We start from the raw sequence: 18,187 nt of genomic DNA on the forward strand, positions 1-18,187 counted from the left end.
CTACAGTAACATCAAGCTAACTAACTAGCCAGCTAGCTAACGTTAGCAAGTGCAATCAGCTGATTGTCAGCTGGAATGGCAATAGCTAGAGTAGTATAACGGAACTTACTTAGCTATTAACATATCAGGCTATTCTAGACAGATACAGTAACTAGCTTGCTACAGCAGTCTCATGTTTTTTAAAGAGTATGACACTGCCAACATTGACATGGAAATCCGCAATTTACACACACACGGATTCTAGACTATGCCGAAAAGTGTACCTGTGCGATTGATGACTTCAAAATGCACATCAGACTGAAAAGGAGCACCTTCCAAACCCTCTGCGAGGAAACAGCTACCCAAATAACCAACCAGGCAGTCGGTCGGCCATCCATTGTAGCAGACTAACAGCTCATGATTGTTCTGTGGTTACTAGGAAATCAGGGGTCATTCAGGTGAATATTGTTGTGCCATTATAAACCAATCATGATCATGGATGTGATCAGGTACAGAACTTGACACAATTATGTCCAAATCTACAGTACCACACAACGTCATAACGAGCCAACTCCATCACAGCTAGCTACCGTAGTCCATACACGTGCACAGATCAACAACATACAATTATAGACCTAGCTACTTCAAACACTGTAATAAGTTGTCATAATGTTCAGACAACGGGTAATAGGGCCACAACACTGTTACTCACGCATTTCAAAATATATAATAAAATGAACGGCAAGCCATCTGCAATAAAACTTACCAGAAATCCATCCTGCAAAATGGTCAATCGGTTTTGTTTACATGATATTGACATGACCTTTCAACTGTCACAGCGCGCTGTATTAATAGGCACATGGTATCGCTGACGCATTTATTTGGTTTTGCGTTTTATTTTCATGGTAGTACAGAATTTGGCAGATCATGATTGGTAGTACATTCCAGCACAGTAGGTGGCGGCATGCACTTTAAACGTTTGTTTGTGGACCGCCATGATAGCATAGAAGAAGAAGAAGGTTCTTTCTTTCAGGCGTCGTGAGGCCAGCTAGCGATTAGCAATGGATACAAAAATATCTGGGAAGAGTTTTCGCGTGAGCGACGGAGACTGGATTTGCCCTGATAAGAAGTAAGATAACGAACAAGCTACATTTTGAGCAGACATGTTGTTGAAGCATTCAAATAAAATGTTAGGCTTGATGTGTCTAGCTTTCACCACATGTTAGCGAAACTTGAATAAGCTAGCTAACGTTACAAAGGACAAGGCCCAAAACGATTTGATATTGTAGCTACCTTGATACTAAAATCACTAACGGTAGTTATAGCTAGCAACAATTATATTTGCTAACGTATCTCGTTAGCTGTATTGTTAACCAGAACTCACTAGCTAGCCAGCTAACGTTACGTGTGTGCAGCCAGTGCATATAAAATCGTTTGCGAACCTAACTCCCCTTGATGTGTGGTGCAGCTTGTTGGGCAACTAACCCCGATGTTCAATGAAAGAAGGATGGCTTGCTAGCACACACTAGCGAAACTTCCTAGTGTTGGCTAGTTAGTTAACTAACGTTAGTTATGTCAACACTGGTTTAATTTTAGCCAGTGTGCCAATGATAAGTGGGGGTTTAACGTTAGATGGTGGCTCGCTATTGTTGGTCAATTATTTGTCCACTCGACAATTTACAGTTATACTTTAGTCATTTAGCAGACGCTTTTATCCAGAGTGACTTACAGTACCGAATGCATACATTTTCATACTGGTTCTCCGTGAGAATCGAACTCACAACCCTGGCGTTGCAAGTGGCATTCTCTACTAAGTGGCCCACACTGTACGATAACATTTTCTCTATCACTAATTCAAGTGATACAAGCTAGCTAACCAATTCGTATTGAAATAAAAAATCCTAGGCCCCGGGGTTTTCCTCTTCCCAGCACACAATTTTCTATTAACAAATCCGTGTACCAACATTTGTCCGACCGCCTTGATTCGGTCTTATGTAGCAAAATTTGAAACTGTGTTTACATTGGATAAAAGCAGAGACGCAGAGCTACACAATTGTATTTCACATACTTCATTCGAGTAACAATGGGAAAGTAAATTCTGCTTTGAAAGATGATAAACTTGTAACCTCACTTCTGAAAAAGTGGCCTTTGCATTTTTTGGGGTACCTACTGAAGAGCTCTTCATTGTGTACACCCATTCAGCATCGTTCACACCCTCTTAAGCTTTAGCCCTCACCCAAACGGACCATTTTACTCACCCTAGTAGAACTGGTTAGGCTGTTTTCGTGTTATCTAGAGTGTTGGTGACTAACTGCTGCTGGCAACAATTTAATTACGATTTTTAGCCGACGTTTACTGACACTGGACATATTCAATGGGTGTTGAGTGTAAGTAAATTAGTTATTCTGCGTTCTGACACACTTGGATGCGAGTGCTCTGAAATAGGAGTAGATGGCCAAACTGAATTTATGAACGCACCCAAAAGGGTTACATGCATAGTGGAGTCTTTTGTTAGCTAGCTAAACAATGAACCATAATCCCAACTCATGTTAATACCCTGCATGAATCTGCAGGTCGCTAACCAACCAGGTTCAATGTTAGCTAGCTAACATTAGGCTATAACTAGCCAAGCAAATGGCTCTGAGATATGAATAATAAGATCATAGATGTAATATTAGCTAGTGAGACAGCCAGCTAATGTTAACTAGCTAACGGTACACTTGAAATTAAATGACTTTCTGTCCGTTAGAAATGTGTAATATCTGAATGTAGACTCTTACCCGTGTATACATCATGGATGGACGCATCTCCTGTCGGATTCCGTGGTTGCCCTTAGTTTCAAGATGTAATCCGGAGATGGAGAAAACACCTATCATACTCGAATTCCACTGTTTTCAAAACTTGGTCCTCCAGAAAGTGGAGAGCAACACTTATGCAGTTTTACTACACAATTTTTTTTTTTTAATGCCGCACTAGCAGGATTACCTTGACATACTGACCAGCTCAAATAGAGGTGTGCTATATGGCCGAGATGAGTTTGGATTGGTCTGCATGTCCCGCCCACTCATTATCTTAGCCAATCATGGCTAGTGGGAACGTTGCTGCCTTTTTCTGTGGCTAAACCAACTAGGCTTGTAATTTAACAATTGTATTTGTATTTACAGATGGCATACAAGTTTGTTATTAAGGCACATGAAATTTCACATGTTTGAGAAGGCATTTCTGCCAAAAAATGCTTTTTGTTAATTTTACGTTCCTGCGTAAAAAATACGTGTTTTTGTTTTTTGGGCATAGGGCTTGGGCTCAACTCCCACATAACCAGTCACATTTATTTATTATGCAATGGATTATGGATCATTTTTATTAATCAGTTATCTAATCAAGGCAGGGCCCCCCCACTTACCCACGTGTGGGCCCCCTACCTCGTCGCCTCCAAATCTGACAAATAGCAGAGCGGCAGCAGCTGTCTACACTCTTTGAGACAGGCTCCTGAATCCTCCTGTGGTTGGTGGTTGCTATGTACATATGTGTGTGTATATAGATTTATAGATATACATGCATACATGTTTGTGTATATATCACACACAGTGCATTCGGAAAGTATTCAGACCCCTTCACATTTGTGACTCATTTCAGGAAACTAGGATTATGTCGAGGGTCACTACTTCACATTTGTTTTTTTGGCAGAAATGCTTTCTAGAACATGTGAACTTTCATGTGGCTTAAAACCTCTTATGGTTTGGGGAGACTCTAGCGTCTCAACTGGCCAATAGCTGGGGGAAATGCAGAGCGCCAGATTCAAATAAAATGCTATAAAATTCTAACTTTTATTAAATCACACATGTAAGATACTCAATTAAAGCTACACTCGTTGTGAATCCAGCCAACATGTCAGATTTTAAAAATGCTTTTCGGCGAAAGCATAAGAAGCTATTATCTGATAGCCTGCACCATCTGCACTAGCAGTAAACAAAGGAGCTAGCATAGTAGGCGCTACACAACGCTGAAATAAAATATAAAACATGCATTACCTTGAGCTTCTTTTGTTGGCACTCCAATATGTCCCATAAACATCACAATTGGTCCTTTTGTTTGATTAATTCCGTCCATATATATCGAAAATGTCCATTTATAAAGCGCGTTTGATCCAGATAAAAACGGCTTACAAAAATGCAACGTCACTACAAAATATTTCATAAGTTGCCTATAAACTTTGCCAAAATATTTCAAACTACTTTTGTAATACAACATTAGGTATTTTTAAACGTTAATAATCGATCAAATTGTAGACGGGGCAATCTGTATTCAATACAGAAAAGGAAGGAAACCAGCACTACTTTTCACGTCTTGCGCAACTCACAAAAGTGTCCCCAGTTCCGAGTTGGCCTACTTCTTCATAGCACAAAGGAATAACATCAACCATATTCCAAAGACTGGCGACATCCAGTGGAAGCGGTAGGAACTGAAAATAGGTTCCTATTAAATATCCAAGGGCAAAGATAATATAGGGAACAGAGACGGAGAAATAAAAAAAGTCTGAACAGTTAGTCCTTGGGGTTTTGCCTGCTACATAAATTCTGTTATACTCACAGACATGATTCAAACAGTTTTAGAAACTTCAGTGTTTTCTATCCAAATAAATGAATAATATGCATATCTTATATTCTTGGCATGAGTAGCAGGAAGTTGAAATTGAGCACGCTATTTATCCAAAAGTGAAAATTCTGCCCCCTAGCTTTAAGAGGTTAAAGGCACAGTCAACTTATTGTATATAAACTTCTGACCCACTGGAATTGTGATACAGTGAATTATAAGTGAAATCTGTCTGTAAACAATTGGTGCAAAAATTACGTGTCATGCACAAAGTAGATGTCTTAACCGACTTGCCAAAATTATAGTTTGTTAACAAGAACTTTGGAGTGGTTGAAAAACGAGTTTTAATAACTACAACCTCAGTGAATGTTAACTTCCAACTTCAACTGTATATAGGGCATCAGCCTGTAATGTGCTAGTGATGTCTATTTAATTCTGATGGCCTTGAGCTTGAAGCTGTTTTCAGTCTCTCGGTCCCAGCTTTGATGCACCTATACTGACCTTACAGGTGACAACCTCATGAAGCTGGTTGAGATAATTCCAAGAGTGCAATGCTTTTATCAAGGCTAAGGTTGGCTACTTTGAAGATTCTCAAATTGAACAACTATCTAGATTTACTACATGATTCCATATGTGTTATTTCAGTTTTGATGTCTAGTAGTAAAGATAAAAACCCTTGAATGAGGTGTCCATATTTGACTGGTACTGGGGTGTGTTCAAAAGTTTGGGGTCACTTAGAAATGTCCTTGTTTTTGAAAGAAAAGCAATTGTTTTTGGTCCATTAAAATACCATCAAATTGATCAGAAATACAGTGTAGATGTTATTCATGTTGTAAATTACTATTGTAGCTGGAAACGACTGATAAAAAAAAAATGGAATATCTACATAGGCGTACAGAGGCCCATTATCAGCAACCATCACTCCTGTGTTCCAATGGCACGTTGTTAGCTAATCCAAATGTATCCTTTTAAAAGGCTAATTGATCATTAGAAAATTATTTTGCAATTATGTTAGCACAGCTGAACTTAAGCTAATTAAAGAAGCAATAAAACAGGCCGCCTTTAGACTAGTTGAGTATCTGGATCATCAGCATTTGTGGGTTTGATTACAGGCTCAAAATGGCCAGAAACGAAGACCTTTCTTCTGAAACTCATCAGTCTATTTTTGTTCTGAGAAATATAGGCTATTCCATGCAAGAAACTGAAGATCTCGTACAACACTGTACTAATCCCTTCACAGAACAGCGCAAACTGGCTCTAACCAGAATAGAATGGGAGGACAAGTACATTGGTGTCTAGTTTGAGAAACGGATGCCTCACAAGTCCTCAACTGGCAGCTTCATTAAATAGTACCCGCAAAACACCAGTCTGAACGTCAACACTGAAGAGGTGACTCCGGGATGCTGGCTTCTAGGCAGGGGTTTGTTATGATCAAATAGCCTTTTTAAAATTAAAGCTTTGGATTAGCTAACACAACGTGCCATTGGAACACAGGAGTGATTGTTGCTGATAATGGGCCTCTGTACGCCTATGTAGATGTCCCATTAAAAGTCTGCCGTTTCCAGCTACAATAGTTATTAACAATATCTACACTTTCTAATCAGTTTGATGGTATTTTAATGGACAAAATTGTGCTTCTTTCAAAAACAAGGACATTTTTAAGTGATCCCCAAACGTTTGAATTTGTTTTCCCCTTCTTCCTCCTCACTGGCTTCAGACCCAGTAAACCCCTGCATTATATGGCCATGGCCTCAAGGAGTGTTGATTGACATTCTGTGTTTCAAAATGCAGAAGTATCGATCCAAAATAAATGGCTTCACTGTCCTGTCTCTGTACAGTAAAATAATTGTTGTATTGTGCTTTATGTAGGGTGTCCAAAAACGCAGGAACATTTTACCCATTGTTCAAAAGAGTTTTTGATTGGACATGTTCTCATTTTGACACATTATTTTCCTCTAGGTGTGGAAATGTGAACTTTGCAAGAAGAACAAGCTGTAATAGATGTGGCAGTGGTAAGTTATGTCTCTATATGATCCAGTACTACACTTACTACCCTGTCATGACTCTTTACACTTGTCAAGATGAATTGCTCCAGAAATGTACAATCGTTTGGTTGGAGGAATAGAGAGATTCATTGTGATGAGACTTACAGTTGTAAATGCTAGTTCTCTTGATGTCAGTCAGCCTGTAAAGAAACCTGTGAGTCCATCAGAAAAGTAACCACTGACAATTCATGTTAGGCGGTATCAAGGAATAACATGACCAGGATTTGTTTCACTGACAATCCACTGACTTCGGAGTCAAAGGATTGTCACACCAATGTGAATCCCTATCTATCCAAAACAGAAAAGACAACGGAGGCAAAGATGATGAAAGCAGGAGGGACAGAGATTGGCAAGACCCTGGCTGAGAAGAGTCGGGGCCTCTTTAGTGCAAATGATTGGCAGTGTAAAACGTAAGTGATTAGCTAACTCTTCATTAAACTGACTCGTGCATGGTGGATCTTGACACGGGTTATGCTTTGACTGTGTCTGATAAGCACATGATTGTATTCCTTTTTAATATATAGCTGCGGCAATGTGAATTGGGCCAGGAGGTCTGAGTGCAACATGTGTAACACACCTAAATATGCCAAGCTCGAGGAGAGAACAGGTACATTACACAACATATCCAAGGAGGCAATGCATTTCAAAACATGACAGAAAACTTCTAGGGCAAGTTGATTCTTAATTCCATTGCCCTTTCCTGTTATCAGGATATGGTGGAGGATTCAATGAGAGGGAGAATGTGGAGTACATTGACCGAGAGGAATCTGATGGAGAATACGACGAGGTGAATCTCTTTTAAGAAGCCACACTATGGGCTTATAACTGTCAAGTAATACTGGTTTATGATTTGGTATACTTTAGACAACAATGTATGTTGCCATTCCGTTTACACTAATACTTTTGGATTTCAATATCTGCCAGTTTGGGAGGAAAAAAAAAAAGTACCGTGGGAAACCTGGTAGCAGGTCTTCCTCGAAGGAGAGTGAAAAGAAGGCGGAACCAGTGAAACCAGAAGAGGAGGAGGAGGAGGATGACGACGAAGAGGAAGGAGACCTTTCAAAATACAAACTAGATGTGAGGACATGGTCCCTGAGATGGGGAAATAAAATGCAACCTGTGCTCCGCATTAACTGAACAAGTTTGGGGGCAATATGGCTCTTTTCCATAGCTTAACATTCTTGTCCAATATCAGTATGCAGCACAATGTGGAGAACCCACATTGCATCAGAAAGCTCGCCACACGAGTTGTTAATAGGCCATATTGCAGTAAAATATTGTGCAACGTTAAAGGAAAATTAGCTTCTTATTGGTCACTTTCAGAAAGGACCTCAGTTACAAACAGGGATGGAAGTGTCCATAACCTTAAAGTTTAAAATATAATTTGTACCTAGTTAGCACCACACCGCTATATTTTGAAACCGTGATCTCTGGTTCCCCAGGATGAGGAAGACGACGACGACGATGATGCGGACTTGTCAAAGTACGATCTGGATGCCAGTGGTGATGAGGGGGAGAAGGACAAGCCAGTCGCAATAAAGGATAGCACCCCAGGGTCTTCCCAATCCTCCTCGGGCTCCTCCAGCTCTCGGTCCAGGTCCAGGTAAAAGGGTACAGGTCAAGGGTAACTCCAGGCAAAATGTCAGTATCAGCTCAATATTCCTTATAACCTATTGATCCTCATGAATTATGTACTTTTGTGCTACTTTTTTTCTCCTGTTTTGTCTTTTAAGTGATTCAGTATGTGTGTGGGTTTATCCCCTAATCGTAATGTGAAAAAGGGTACTTGTGCTTATTTGTACACTGAACAAAAATCTAAACGCAACAATTTCTAAGATTTTATTGAGTTACAGTTCATATAAGGAAATGTCCATTTAAATAATTTCATTAGTTCCAAATCTATGGATTTCACATGACTGGGAATACAGATACCTGTCATTTAAATTTAAAAAATAGATTGGGCGTTGATCAGAAAACCAGTCAGCATCTAGTGTGACCACCATTTGCCTCATGCAGTGCGATACATCTCCTTCGCATAGAGTTGTTGATTGTGGAATGTTGTCTCACTTCTCTTCAATGGCTGTGCCAAGTTGCTGGATATTGGCGGGAACTGGGACACGCTGTTGATCCAGAACATGCCAAACATGCTCAATGGGCCACATGTCTAGTGAGTATGCAGGCCATGGAAGAACTGGGACGTTCCCAGGAGTTGTATACAGATCCTTGCGACATGGGGCCGTGCATTATCATGCTGAAAAATGAGTTGATGGCGGAGGATGAATGGCACGACAATGGGCTTCATGATCTCGTCATGGTATCTATGTGCATTCAAATTGTCATTGATAAAATGCAATTGTTTGTTGTCCATATCTTATGTCTGCCCATACATGACCCCACCGCCACCATGGGGCATTCTGTTAACGACGTTGAAATCAGCAAACTGCTCAACCTACACCACGCCATACACACTGTTTGCCATCTGCCTGGTACAGTTGAAACTGGGATTAATCCGAGAAGAACACACTTCTCAAATGCATAGCCATCGAATGAGCATTTGCCCATTTGTTGGTTATGACGCCAAACTGCAGTCGGGTCAAGACCCTTGTGAGGACGACAAGATGTAATTCGGAGTTTGTTTCTGACAGTTTGTGCAGAAATTCTTCGTTGTGCAAACTCTTTCTTCAGCTGTTGGCTGACTCGTCTCAGACAATCCCGCAGGTGAAGCCGGAAGTGGAGGTCCTGGGCTGGCCTGGTTATACGTGGTCTGCGGTTGAGGCCAGTTGAACGTACTCCCAAATTCTCTAAAATGGTAGAGAAATTAACAAATTATTTGGCAACCGCTCTGGTGGAAATTCTTGCAGTCAGCATGCCAATTGCACGCTCCCTCAACTTCTGTGGCATGACACAACTGCACATTTTTGACCTTTTAGTGTCCCCAGCACAAGGTGCACCTGTGTATGATCCTGCTGTTTTAATCAGTCTTGATAGTCCATCCACCTGACAAGTGTGGCATGTCTTGACAAAGAAGAAATGGTCACTAACAGGGATGTTAAAAACAAAAATAATAATTGTGTAAGCAAAATTTGAAACTTTTTGTGTATATGGAACATTTCTGAAATATTTTTCAGCTCATGAAACATGGGACCAACACTACATGTTGCGTTTATATTTTTATTAAGTATAATCTGTTTGTAATTTGTTTCAACTAATGTTTTCAGATATGTTATTGATTTCTGTATTGCGGTCAATTGGTTACAAAGTGAAGGTTACTGCCATGACTTAAAAGTTGATACAACAATGTAAGATGGCGTATGACATCAAAAGGCAGGGGGGGACTGGGCATATTCACTAGTGTGCATCTTTTCATGCTTTAGAATGGTTGGTTAATGCTTACCAGTTTAATACTTGGTTTATTGTTGATTGACCTTTTTTATTTTAGCTTGAATTAGATACTTTAAAAAAAAAAAAAAAATCCCTTGTATAGTCCAGTTTTAGATAAGTTGATTTGTCACAAATGGTCCAAAGTAGCCCGTGATCATTGGTTTATGTGCAACATTTATCTCTTTTGCCATTGACTGACTGTTAGTGTAACTTGTTTGTTATCATCCATGTGCATGCCCCTTGTTTTTCACTCTTTAGAAAATATTGTTACATTTCTTGTTTTCTATTTTTCAGATCCCAATCTAGAAGCTCAACCAGTTCCAGATCTCGCTCCAGTTCCCAAGAGCGAGGTCGGTCTCGCAGGTCCAACTCCAGGTGAATGAGGTGACATGCACTCCCCTTAGGAGAGAGTGTATGTGACTGGGCAGAATGTTCCAGAAACCATGTTGCCCTATTTAAAGTGTAGAAGAGGCTGTGCATTGATGACCTCAAATCCTACAGTTTCTCCATATACGGTTCCTTCCTTGGATGTCCCCAATTTAATTATGGAAAGTGTCACAACAATGACAAGTTTGTCCCTGTTTCTGAACAACTATTTCTATGTCCGTTGGTCTTTTTCATTTCCATTTTAAGGCTGCGTCCCCAGTGTTTCACTTCCTGTGCATTCGGAAAGTATTCAGACCCCTTGACTTTTTCCACATTTTGTTACGTAATAGCCTTATTCTAAAAAGGATTAAATAGTTTTTTTCCTCATCAGTCTACACTCAATACCCCATAGTGACAGAGCAAAAATAGGTTGTTATTAAATGCACTAAAAATAAACTATCACATTTACATAAGTATTCAGACCCTTTACTAAGTACTTTGTTGAAGCACCGTTGGCAGCGATTACAGCGATTACAGCCTAGAGTCTTCTTGGGTATGACGCTACAAGTTTGGCACACCTGTATTTGGGGAGGTTCTCCCTTCTCTGCAGATCCTCTCAAGTTCTGTCAGGGTGGATGGGGAGCGTCGATGCACAGCTATTTTCAGGTTTCTCCAGAGATGTTCAATCAGCTTCAAGTCCGGGCTCTGGCTAGACCATTCAAGGACATTAAGACTTGTCCCGAAACCATTCCTGTGTTGTCTTGGCTCTGTGCTTAGGGTTGTTGTCCTGTTGGCAATATGAACATAGCAAAGTACAGGGCTCCCGAGTGACGCAGTGGTCTAAGGCACTGCATCTCAGTGCTAGAGGTGTCACTACAGACACCCTGGTTTGAATCCAGGCTGTAACACAACCGGCCGTGAATTTGTTCTTAACTGACTTGCCTAGTTAAAGGTTAAATGTGTATATAAAAATTTAAATAAAAAAGACATCCTTGATGAAACTGGTGCAGGGTTTCATCAAGGATGTCTTTTTTATTTAAATTTTTATATACACATTTAACCTTTAACTAGGCAAGTCAGTTAAGAACAAATTCTTATTTACAATGACGGCCTACACCGGCCAATTGTGTGCCGCCCTATGGGACTCCAAATCACGGCCGGTTGTGTTACAGCCTGGATTCAAACCAGGGTGTCTGTAGTGACACCTCTAGCACTGAGATGCAGTGCCTTAGACCACTGCGTCACTCGGGAGCCCTGTACTTTGCTATGTTCATATTTCCCTCAATCCTGACTAGTCTCCCAGTCCCTGCTGCTGAAAAACATCCCCACAGCATGATGTTGCCACCACCATGCTTCACCGTCTTGGGGGTTCAAAACTTCTTCTGTTTTAAGAATGGAGGCCACTGTGTTCTTGGGGCCCTTCAATGCTGCAGATTTTTTTTTTTGCTACCCTTCCCCAGATCTGTGCCTCGACACAATCCTGTCTCGGAACTCTATGGACAATTCCTTCGACATCATGGTTTACTTTTTGCTCTGACATGTCCTGTCAACTCTGGGACCTTATATAGACAGGTGTGTGCCTTTCCAAATCATGTCCAACCAATTGAATTTACCACAGGTGGACTCCAGTCAAGTTGTAGAAAAGTCTCAAGGATGATCAATGGAAACAGGATGCACCTGAGCTCAATTTCGAGTCTCATAGCAAAAAGTCTGAATACTTATGTAAATAAGGTATTTCTGTTTTTATAAATTTGCAAACATAAAAAAAAAAGTGCTTTGTTGTAGGTTATTGTGTAAAGATTGATGGAAATGTGTTTATTCAATTTTAGATTAAGGCTGTAACGTAACAAAATGTGGATAAAGTTAAGGGGTCTGCATAGTTTCCGTATGCACTGTACCTGGTTTGTTATTGTTTTTGCCTCACTGATTACTTGATTTATCTCTACAAAAGCTCCAGGTCTGGAAAGGCCTCTTCTCCCAGGAAGAGGACTCGCTCGCCCTCCTCCTCACCAGAGAGAGAAAAGAAGCGTAGTCGCTCCAGGTCCTCATCTGGAGAGAGGAAAAAAAGGCGCTCTAGATCACGATCGTCCGAAAGGTTTGGGTTTCTGTGGAATACCGCAAATGGTGTACTGAATATTAGCCTTGCCATCTACTACCCTTTTCACTACGAGAGTCAAGATTTTGATGTGACTTACTACAGTACCTTATCTTAATGCTGTAATATCAGGTGCATGTGTTGAATTTAAGCCTTAGTTAGAGGGTCGTGCCTGTCCACCCTACTCACCTCTCTGGTATTTTGTTTCGTTTCAGGCGCCGTGGCCAGTCCTCTGGATCTTCCCATTCTGGCTCAAGTTCAAAACAGAAATAAGTTTAAAGCAGCCCGTAAAATGGGAAAAAGGAATCTTAATGCCAGTGAATGATGTTTAAAAAAAAAAAAAAGAAACAGGACAGATCCGTTCATTATGCTGTTCATTTTACCAGAGCTTTGCAGTACACAACAAATATTTTCCTTAAAAAAAGAAAATAGTGACATGTCTCTTTTTACCATTCATTACATGCTGCCTTTTTAGAGCTCACTAAGCTCCCTGTCTGTATCAAGTGTGTAACTTTAGGTGTTCAATAGGCTTATGGTGTCTGGTCCTTTTTGTTGTTGTTGTTGAAACAGAATATTGTGAAGAGGCAACATCCAATTTTAATCCAAACTGCACAATATCATGGCAGGAAACATTTTAATCCAGTCATTGTTAGGTTTTGAGAAATGAAAATAGCATAGAATGAACTTTCATTTTTTACCAAGGATGTTTTACAGATATTGGTCTTAACCCCTGATTTTCAGTGATTCGGGAACATTCTTGTGTGTGTGTGAAATTGTATAAGTGAGGCAAAAATGACCAACTCGGGTCTGTAAAACCATCTTGAAATATCTATTGTTCACCAATAAGCTTGCTAAACTAATTTGATGTCCTGTTAAGTCTTTTCTATGTTTTGAGGTAAAGTGAAGGTAAGTATTTTTCTTTACTTTCTGATATTTCTTGTTTTAAATAAGTGCAAGGTATTCCAATGGTGTTTTAGGCTTAGGAAATAACCCTAAATGATTTGGTACTGACAGTTGTTAGGCCACCAATGACAGTTGAGGTAATACTAAGTATATGTCTTACAGTAATTCATGTTTAGAGCCTATAAAATCACTACTCAATTTTGGTAAGTGTGTATGTGAAACTCAACAGGATTTCATGAAATTACTTTTTCTATTGTGAAAGCTAAAATCTTTTTGCTTTGTTTCTCTGCTCTGTTGTATACTCAAACAGTTCATGATTACTGTGCAGTAAGGATTAATTTAAAAACATATATTTTTTCTCTTCAAAATGACAGTATCAATAGAATGTGTTAAGATCTCGATCTCTAAAAATAAACTGAAATGTAAGCAGCATGAATAAAATCCCGTCAATCATTGCTGTGCTATTTTTAAATGCAAAACTCACTATGTGTGAATGTCAGGAGACCATTTTTAAATGACAGCGTGCCCGATCTAGGCCTGTGTAAACTTAATACGGTGGGAAATGTATCTCTGGTTGTCGCAATAATCGCCTACCACAGGTGACTGTGCGTTCTATGTGATCCATGATGCACGCCGATGCATTCTCGTGGGGAAAGTATGCAAATTATTGGCGCTTTCAAGACAACCGGGAACTCGGGGGGGGGGGGGGGGGGGGGGGGAGGGGGGGGGAGGAGGAGAGTTAATCTTCAGGTCGGAAAGTCAGCGCTCTGGAAAGATGCCCGAGTTTCCGATTTGAGAATCCGAGTTGGATGACTTCAAAAGTCTGATTTCCCAGTTTTGAACCCCACTGTCCAGGAATTTCAAATGCCACCCTCTACTGACCTTGAGGGCACTACTATAATCAAAGCACATAATGTTACGGATTAATCCTATTTTATTGACGTTCAGTCTTGTCTTTAGGTGGCACTTAAAATACTAGCAGTCTAAATTATGGAGCCCACTGTTAATTTTCAGACCAGATCATATCGTCCAGGAGGCTATGTAGAAACGCACTACAGGGTTAGGAATCTGGGTTTACAGGAAACGTGGTGAATATGGCGATTCTACTTTAAATCCAGGAAGCAGCCTTTCTACTTGCCATTCACCAGCATTTCATGAATTCTATCAAAATAGATTCGGTACTTACCGAAGAGTTTTGCTTACCAACCATTACGGCTGGGAGGTAATAAAAAAATCGAAATAAAAAGTTACATGCAACTGAAAAAATGCCTTGTCTGGAAAGAATATTGTTTTTGACCAAGTGCGTATGCGCCAAATCCATCTATTCCTCACCTACAATATTAAGAATTGAATTAAAATACACAAAGCTTATCTAGAAATATACAACCACTGTAAAAACCTACTCTATATTGTCTACTTAATCTACTTTCATGAAATATTGCATTACGTGTAGCATGGATGAAACAACAGATTGATGATGCGTTTATGTACTGTTGTAGGTGATAAAATCAATTACCTTTCCTACTTCTATATCAGCCGACCTGTGCGTGGCAGCAATGAGGGAATTTATTGGAGGTGCAGAAGAGGTGGAGTTGGCACAGCACACTTGATCAATAACAATACTTTCTATTTAGACCTTTTTTGGGAGTACATAACAGCAGTAATGATAGTTGCTCAGTGAAACTCCATTCTTGATAAATACCGAACATATTTTGACATAAAGCTCGTGCATGGCATGTTGAATGGCTGTTTCCTGGGTTTAAAGGAGAATTGCCATATTCAACATTCCTCTAAACCCAGATTCTGGTTCATTTTCAGGGCAGAAAATGGCATTAAAACTGCACTGTGAAGGATATAGGTTGCTTCATTTTCTTAAATGCAACAACTAGGCCTAGGCTTGCCCATGGCTCTGAAGTATCCTAGGTCGGTGATTTTCAACCATTGGACCAAGGGGCATCGGGACCTTTAAAAAAAAAAAAATCAACAGCAAGGCCCAAATGTCTCATTTAATGCAAGAACTGACTGGCATAGTGTAATTTCATATTTTTACTGGGGTGTCTTGGATTATTTGAAAACTCCTCCGATTAACCCAGAAGGAATCAGAACACTTAGTCCAGGTGAGATCAATCATGGGCCTATAAAAGCCGTTGATAGCCTATATTATATTTAAGGCATAGCTGCCTACTAGCATATGCTACAACTTTTGTTGTCTAATTTCAGCTGAAAAGTGAACATGAATTAAAATAATGTATTCAATGAATTGACCCTTGTCTAGCTGGCAAAAATGTCCTCCTGGAGTCATAAGTGTTGAAAGATAGGCCCGCCTCTTGTGCTTTAAATGGTCTGATGCGCTTTTATGCAGTCGCTTTGCAGATACATCTTGGTGATGCCAGCAGTGTTGGGGAAGCTACTGTGAAAATATAGTTTAACAATTACTTCACACTGGAAGAATTTCATCTAAACTTAAGCTACCCTTAAGAAAATAAAGATGATTAAGTGTCTCACTATCTAAATGACTGAGAAATTATATCTAAATCTGAAATGTCATACTACCAATTGCAAATCCAATCACTGAAGTCAATGTTAACCAAATGTGTAATTTATCAAAGAATCAAACTATATTTCAGGTGAGAATAGGGCAGGTCTGATGCTGAAAATTTAAATAATTCTTACCTACTTCACACATTTTCTTTTCGCAACAGAGGTAGTGCGTTTACAGTAGTGCTATTTACCTACACAACTATGTAATATTTGTGTTGTGGACAAACGACCAGGCAGGAGACGGGAGTACAGTTAGTTTTCGTTTAGTCCAAACCCCTCGTGCTCTACAGTTCGCGGCATTCCAGTGCGCATGTGCATTTCCTATTAGGTGTAGTAACGCTTAGTAACAGCACAGTAACTAATATAAACACATGTAGATCCCAGATACTACATAGACCAATTATTGTTAATCGTTTATTTACAAATTCTCTCCTAGTTTTGGTGCTGGTCCTGCCCTAAAGCAAGACGGATTGTGCAGTATGGCTTTATTCCATCCGAACAATCACTCCATCTGATTTGGCTGTGTTTTAAGTTCTGCAGAACCTCCCACACAGGACACTTTGCGTTAGACTAAATTGTAAATCAAAACTTAAACAAAACGCGTTTCCCTGTCTTTTTTCTTCTTCTCCAAGATCTGGCCAATTTAAATTGCCAGAATTTTTTTTTAAAGAAGAAATATATATATTTTTAAATTATTTCTGGGTAATTAGTTGCTTGGGTAATTTGATATGCATCAATCTGTTCCTTTGTACGTAGGCATCGAATTGTGCGTATGCTGCGCAGGTTCACTGGTTTGCAAAATAAATGGATGGGTCTAGTGTATCGATTTGTAGATCTGATGCAGTTGCTACCTCAGATTATGAGCCCAGTTAGTGTTGCAAATGAGGTATGTAGTCCCTCAGATGGCCACGGGGAGGAGCAATAGAGCTATAAACCCATACAGTTTTTTGCTGAATAAACCCTAACCCTAGGTAAAATCGAATCAAATTTTATTGGTCACATACACATTTCGAAAATGTTATTGCAGGTGTAGGAACACAAGCATTTCGCTATCTCAAACAGTTCAGTAACATCTAACAATTCACAACAGTACACTCATCTAAAGTAGAAGAATGGAGTTAAGACATGTATAAATACTCAGATGAGCAATGTTAGTGGCATTGACTAAAATAGGGTAGAATACACTACATATGAAATTAATAAGGCATTATTATAAACATTATTAAAGTGACAAGTGTTCCATGTCTGTGTATATAGGTCAGCAGCCTCTAAGGTGCAGGGTTGAGTAGTGGGGTGGCAGCTGGTTAGTGATGGCTATTTAACAGTCTAATGGCCTTGAGAGACTGATGAACAGCTTCTCTCGGTCCCAGCTTTGATACATCTGTACTGACCTCGCCTTCTGGATGGTAGTGGGGTGAACAGGCAGTGGCTCGGGTGGTTGAAGTCCTTGATGATTTTTTTGGCCTTCCTGTGCCATTGGGTGCTATTAGTGTCCTGGAAAGCAGGCAGGCAGCCCGCACCACCCTCTGGAGAGCCCTGCTGTTGTGGGCTGTGCAGTTACTGTACCAGGCGGTGATACAGCCCAACAAGATGATCTTAATAGTGCATCTGTAAAAGTTGGTGAGGGTCTCAGGGGCCAAGCCAAATTTCTTCAGCCTTCTGAGGTTGAAGAGACGCTGTTGCGCCTTCACCACACTGTCTGTGTGGGTGGACCATTTGAGATCGTTGGTGATGTGTATGCCGAGGAACTTGAAGCTTTTCACCTTCTCCACTGCAGTCCCATCGATGTGGATAGGAGCGTGCTCTCTCTGCTGTTTCCTGAAGTCCACGATCAGCTACTTCGTTTTGTTGCCATTGAGGAAGAGGTGGTACCACTCCGCCTGGGCCCTCACCTCCCTGTAGGCTGTCATTGTTGGTAATCAGTTCAGTCGATAATCAACTGCTGTGTCGTCTGCAAACTTGATGATTGAGTTGGAGGCATGCATGGCCACACAGTCATTGGTGAACAGGGAATACAGGAAGGGGCTGAGCATGCACCCTTGTGGGGCACCTGTGTTGAGGATCAGCGAAGTGGTGTTTCCTACCTTCACCACCTGGGGGTGGCCCGTCACGAAGTCCAGGACCCAGTTGCACAGGGCGTGCTTCAGACCCAGGGCCCTGAGCTTAATGATGAGCTTGGAGGCTGAGCTATTGTCAATTAATAGCATTCTTACATAGGTATTCCTCTTGTCCCGATGGGATAGGGCAGTGCGATGGAGATTGTATCGTCTGTGTATCTATTGGG

The 18,187-nt window shown here is 40.4% G+C and overlaps 1 protein-coding gene across 1 annotated transcript; it reads left to right on the top strand.

The window, feature by feature from the left end:
- Positions 1-819: 819 nt before the first annotated feature.
- LOC109898188 (zinc finger Ran-binding domain-containing protein 2) lies at positions 820-13,817 on the top strand. The gene is made up of 10 exons (XM_020493051.2): positions 820-1,108; positions 6,532-6,584; positions 6,919-7,027; positions 7,142-7,224; positions 7,328-7,404; positions 7,542-7,694; positions 8,060-8,220; positions 10,293-10,373; positions 12,316-12,459; positions 12,675-13,817. Exons 1-10 carry the CDS (start codon positions 1,041-1,043, stop codon positions 12,730-12,732), a joined length of 987 nt encoding a protein of 328 aa, XP_020348640.1. The 5' UTR covers positions 820-1,040; the 3' UTR covers positions 12,733-13,817.
- The last annotated feature ends 4,370 nt before the right edge of the window (positions 13,818-18,187 follow it).

This window comes from Oncorhynchus kisutch, linkage group LG10, assembly GCF_002021735.2.
Source record: "Oncorhynchus kisutch isolate 150728-3 linkage group LG10, Okis_V2, whole genome shotgun sequence".
Taxonomy (NCBI): Eukaryota; Metazoa; Chordata; class Actinopteri; order Salmoniformes; family Salmonidae; genus Oncorhynchus; species Oncorhynchus kisutch.

Coding starts and splice junctions, on each gene's coding strand:
- LOC109898188 (XM_020493051.2), top strand. CDS start 1,041: ATGGATACAAAAATATCTGGGAAGAGTTTTCGCGTGAGCGACGGAGAC. Junction 7,028..7,141: donor AATGATTGGCAGTGTAAAAC/GTAAGTGATTAG, acceptor TTTAATATATAG/CTGCGGCAATGTGAATTGGG. Junction 7,695..8,059: donor TTTCAAAATACAAACTAGAT/GTGAGGACATGG, acceptor CTGGTTCCCCAG/GATGAGGAAGACGACGACGA.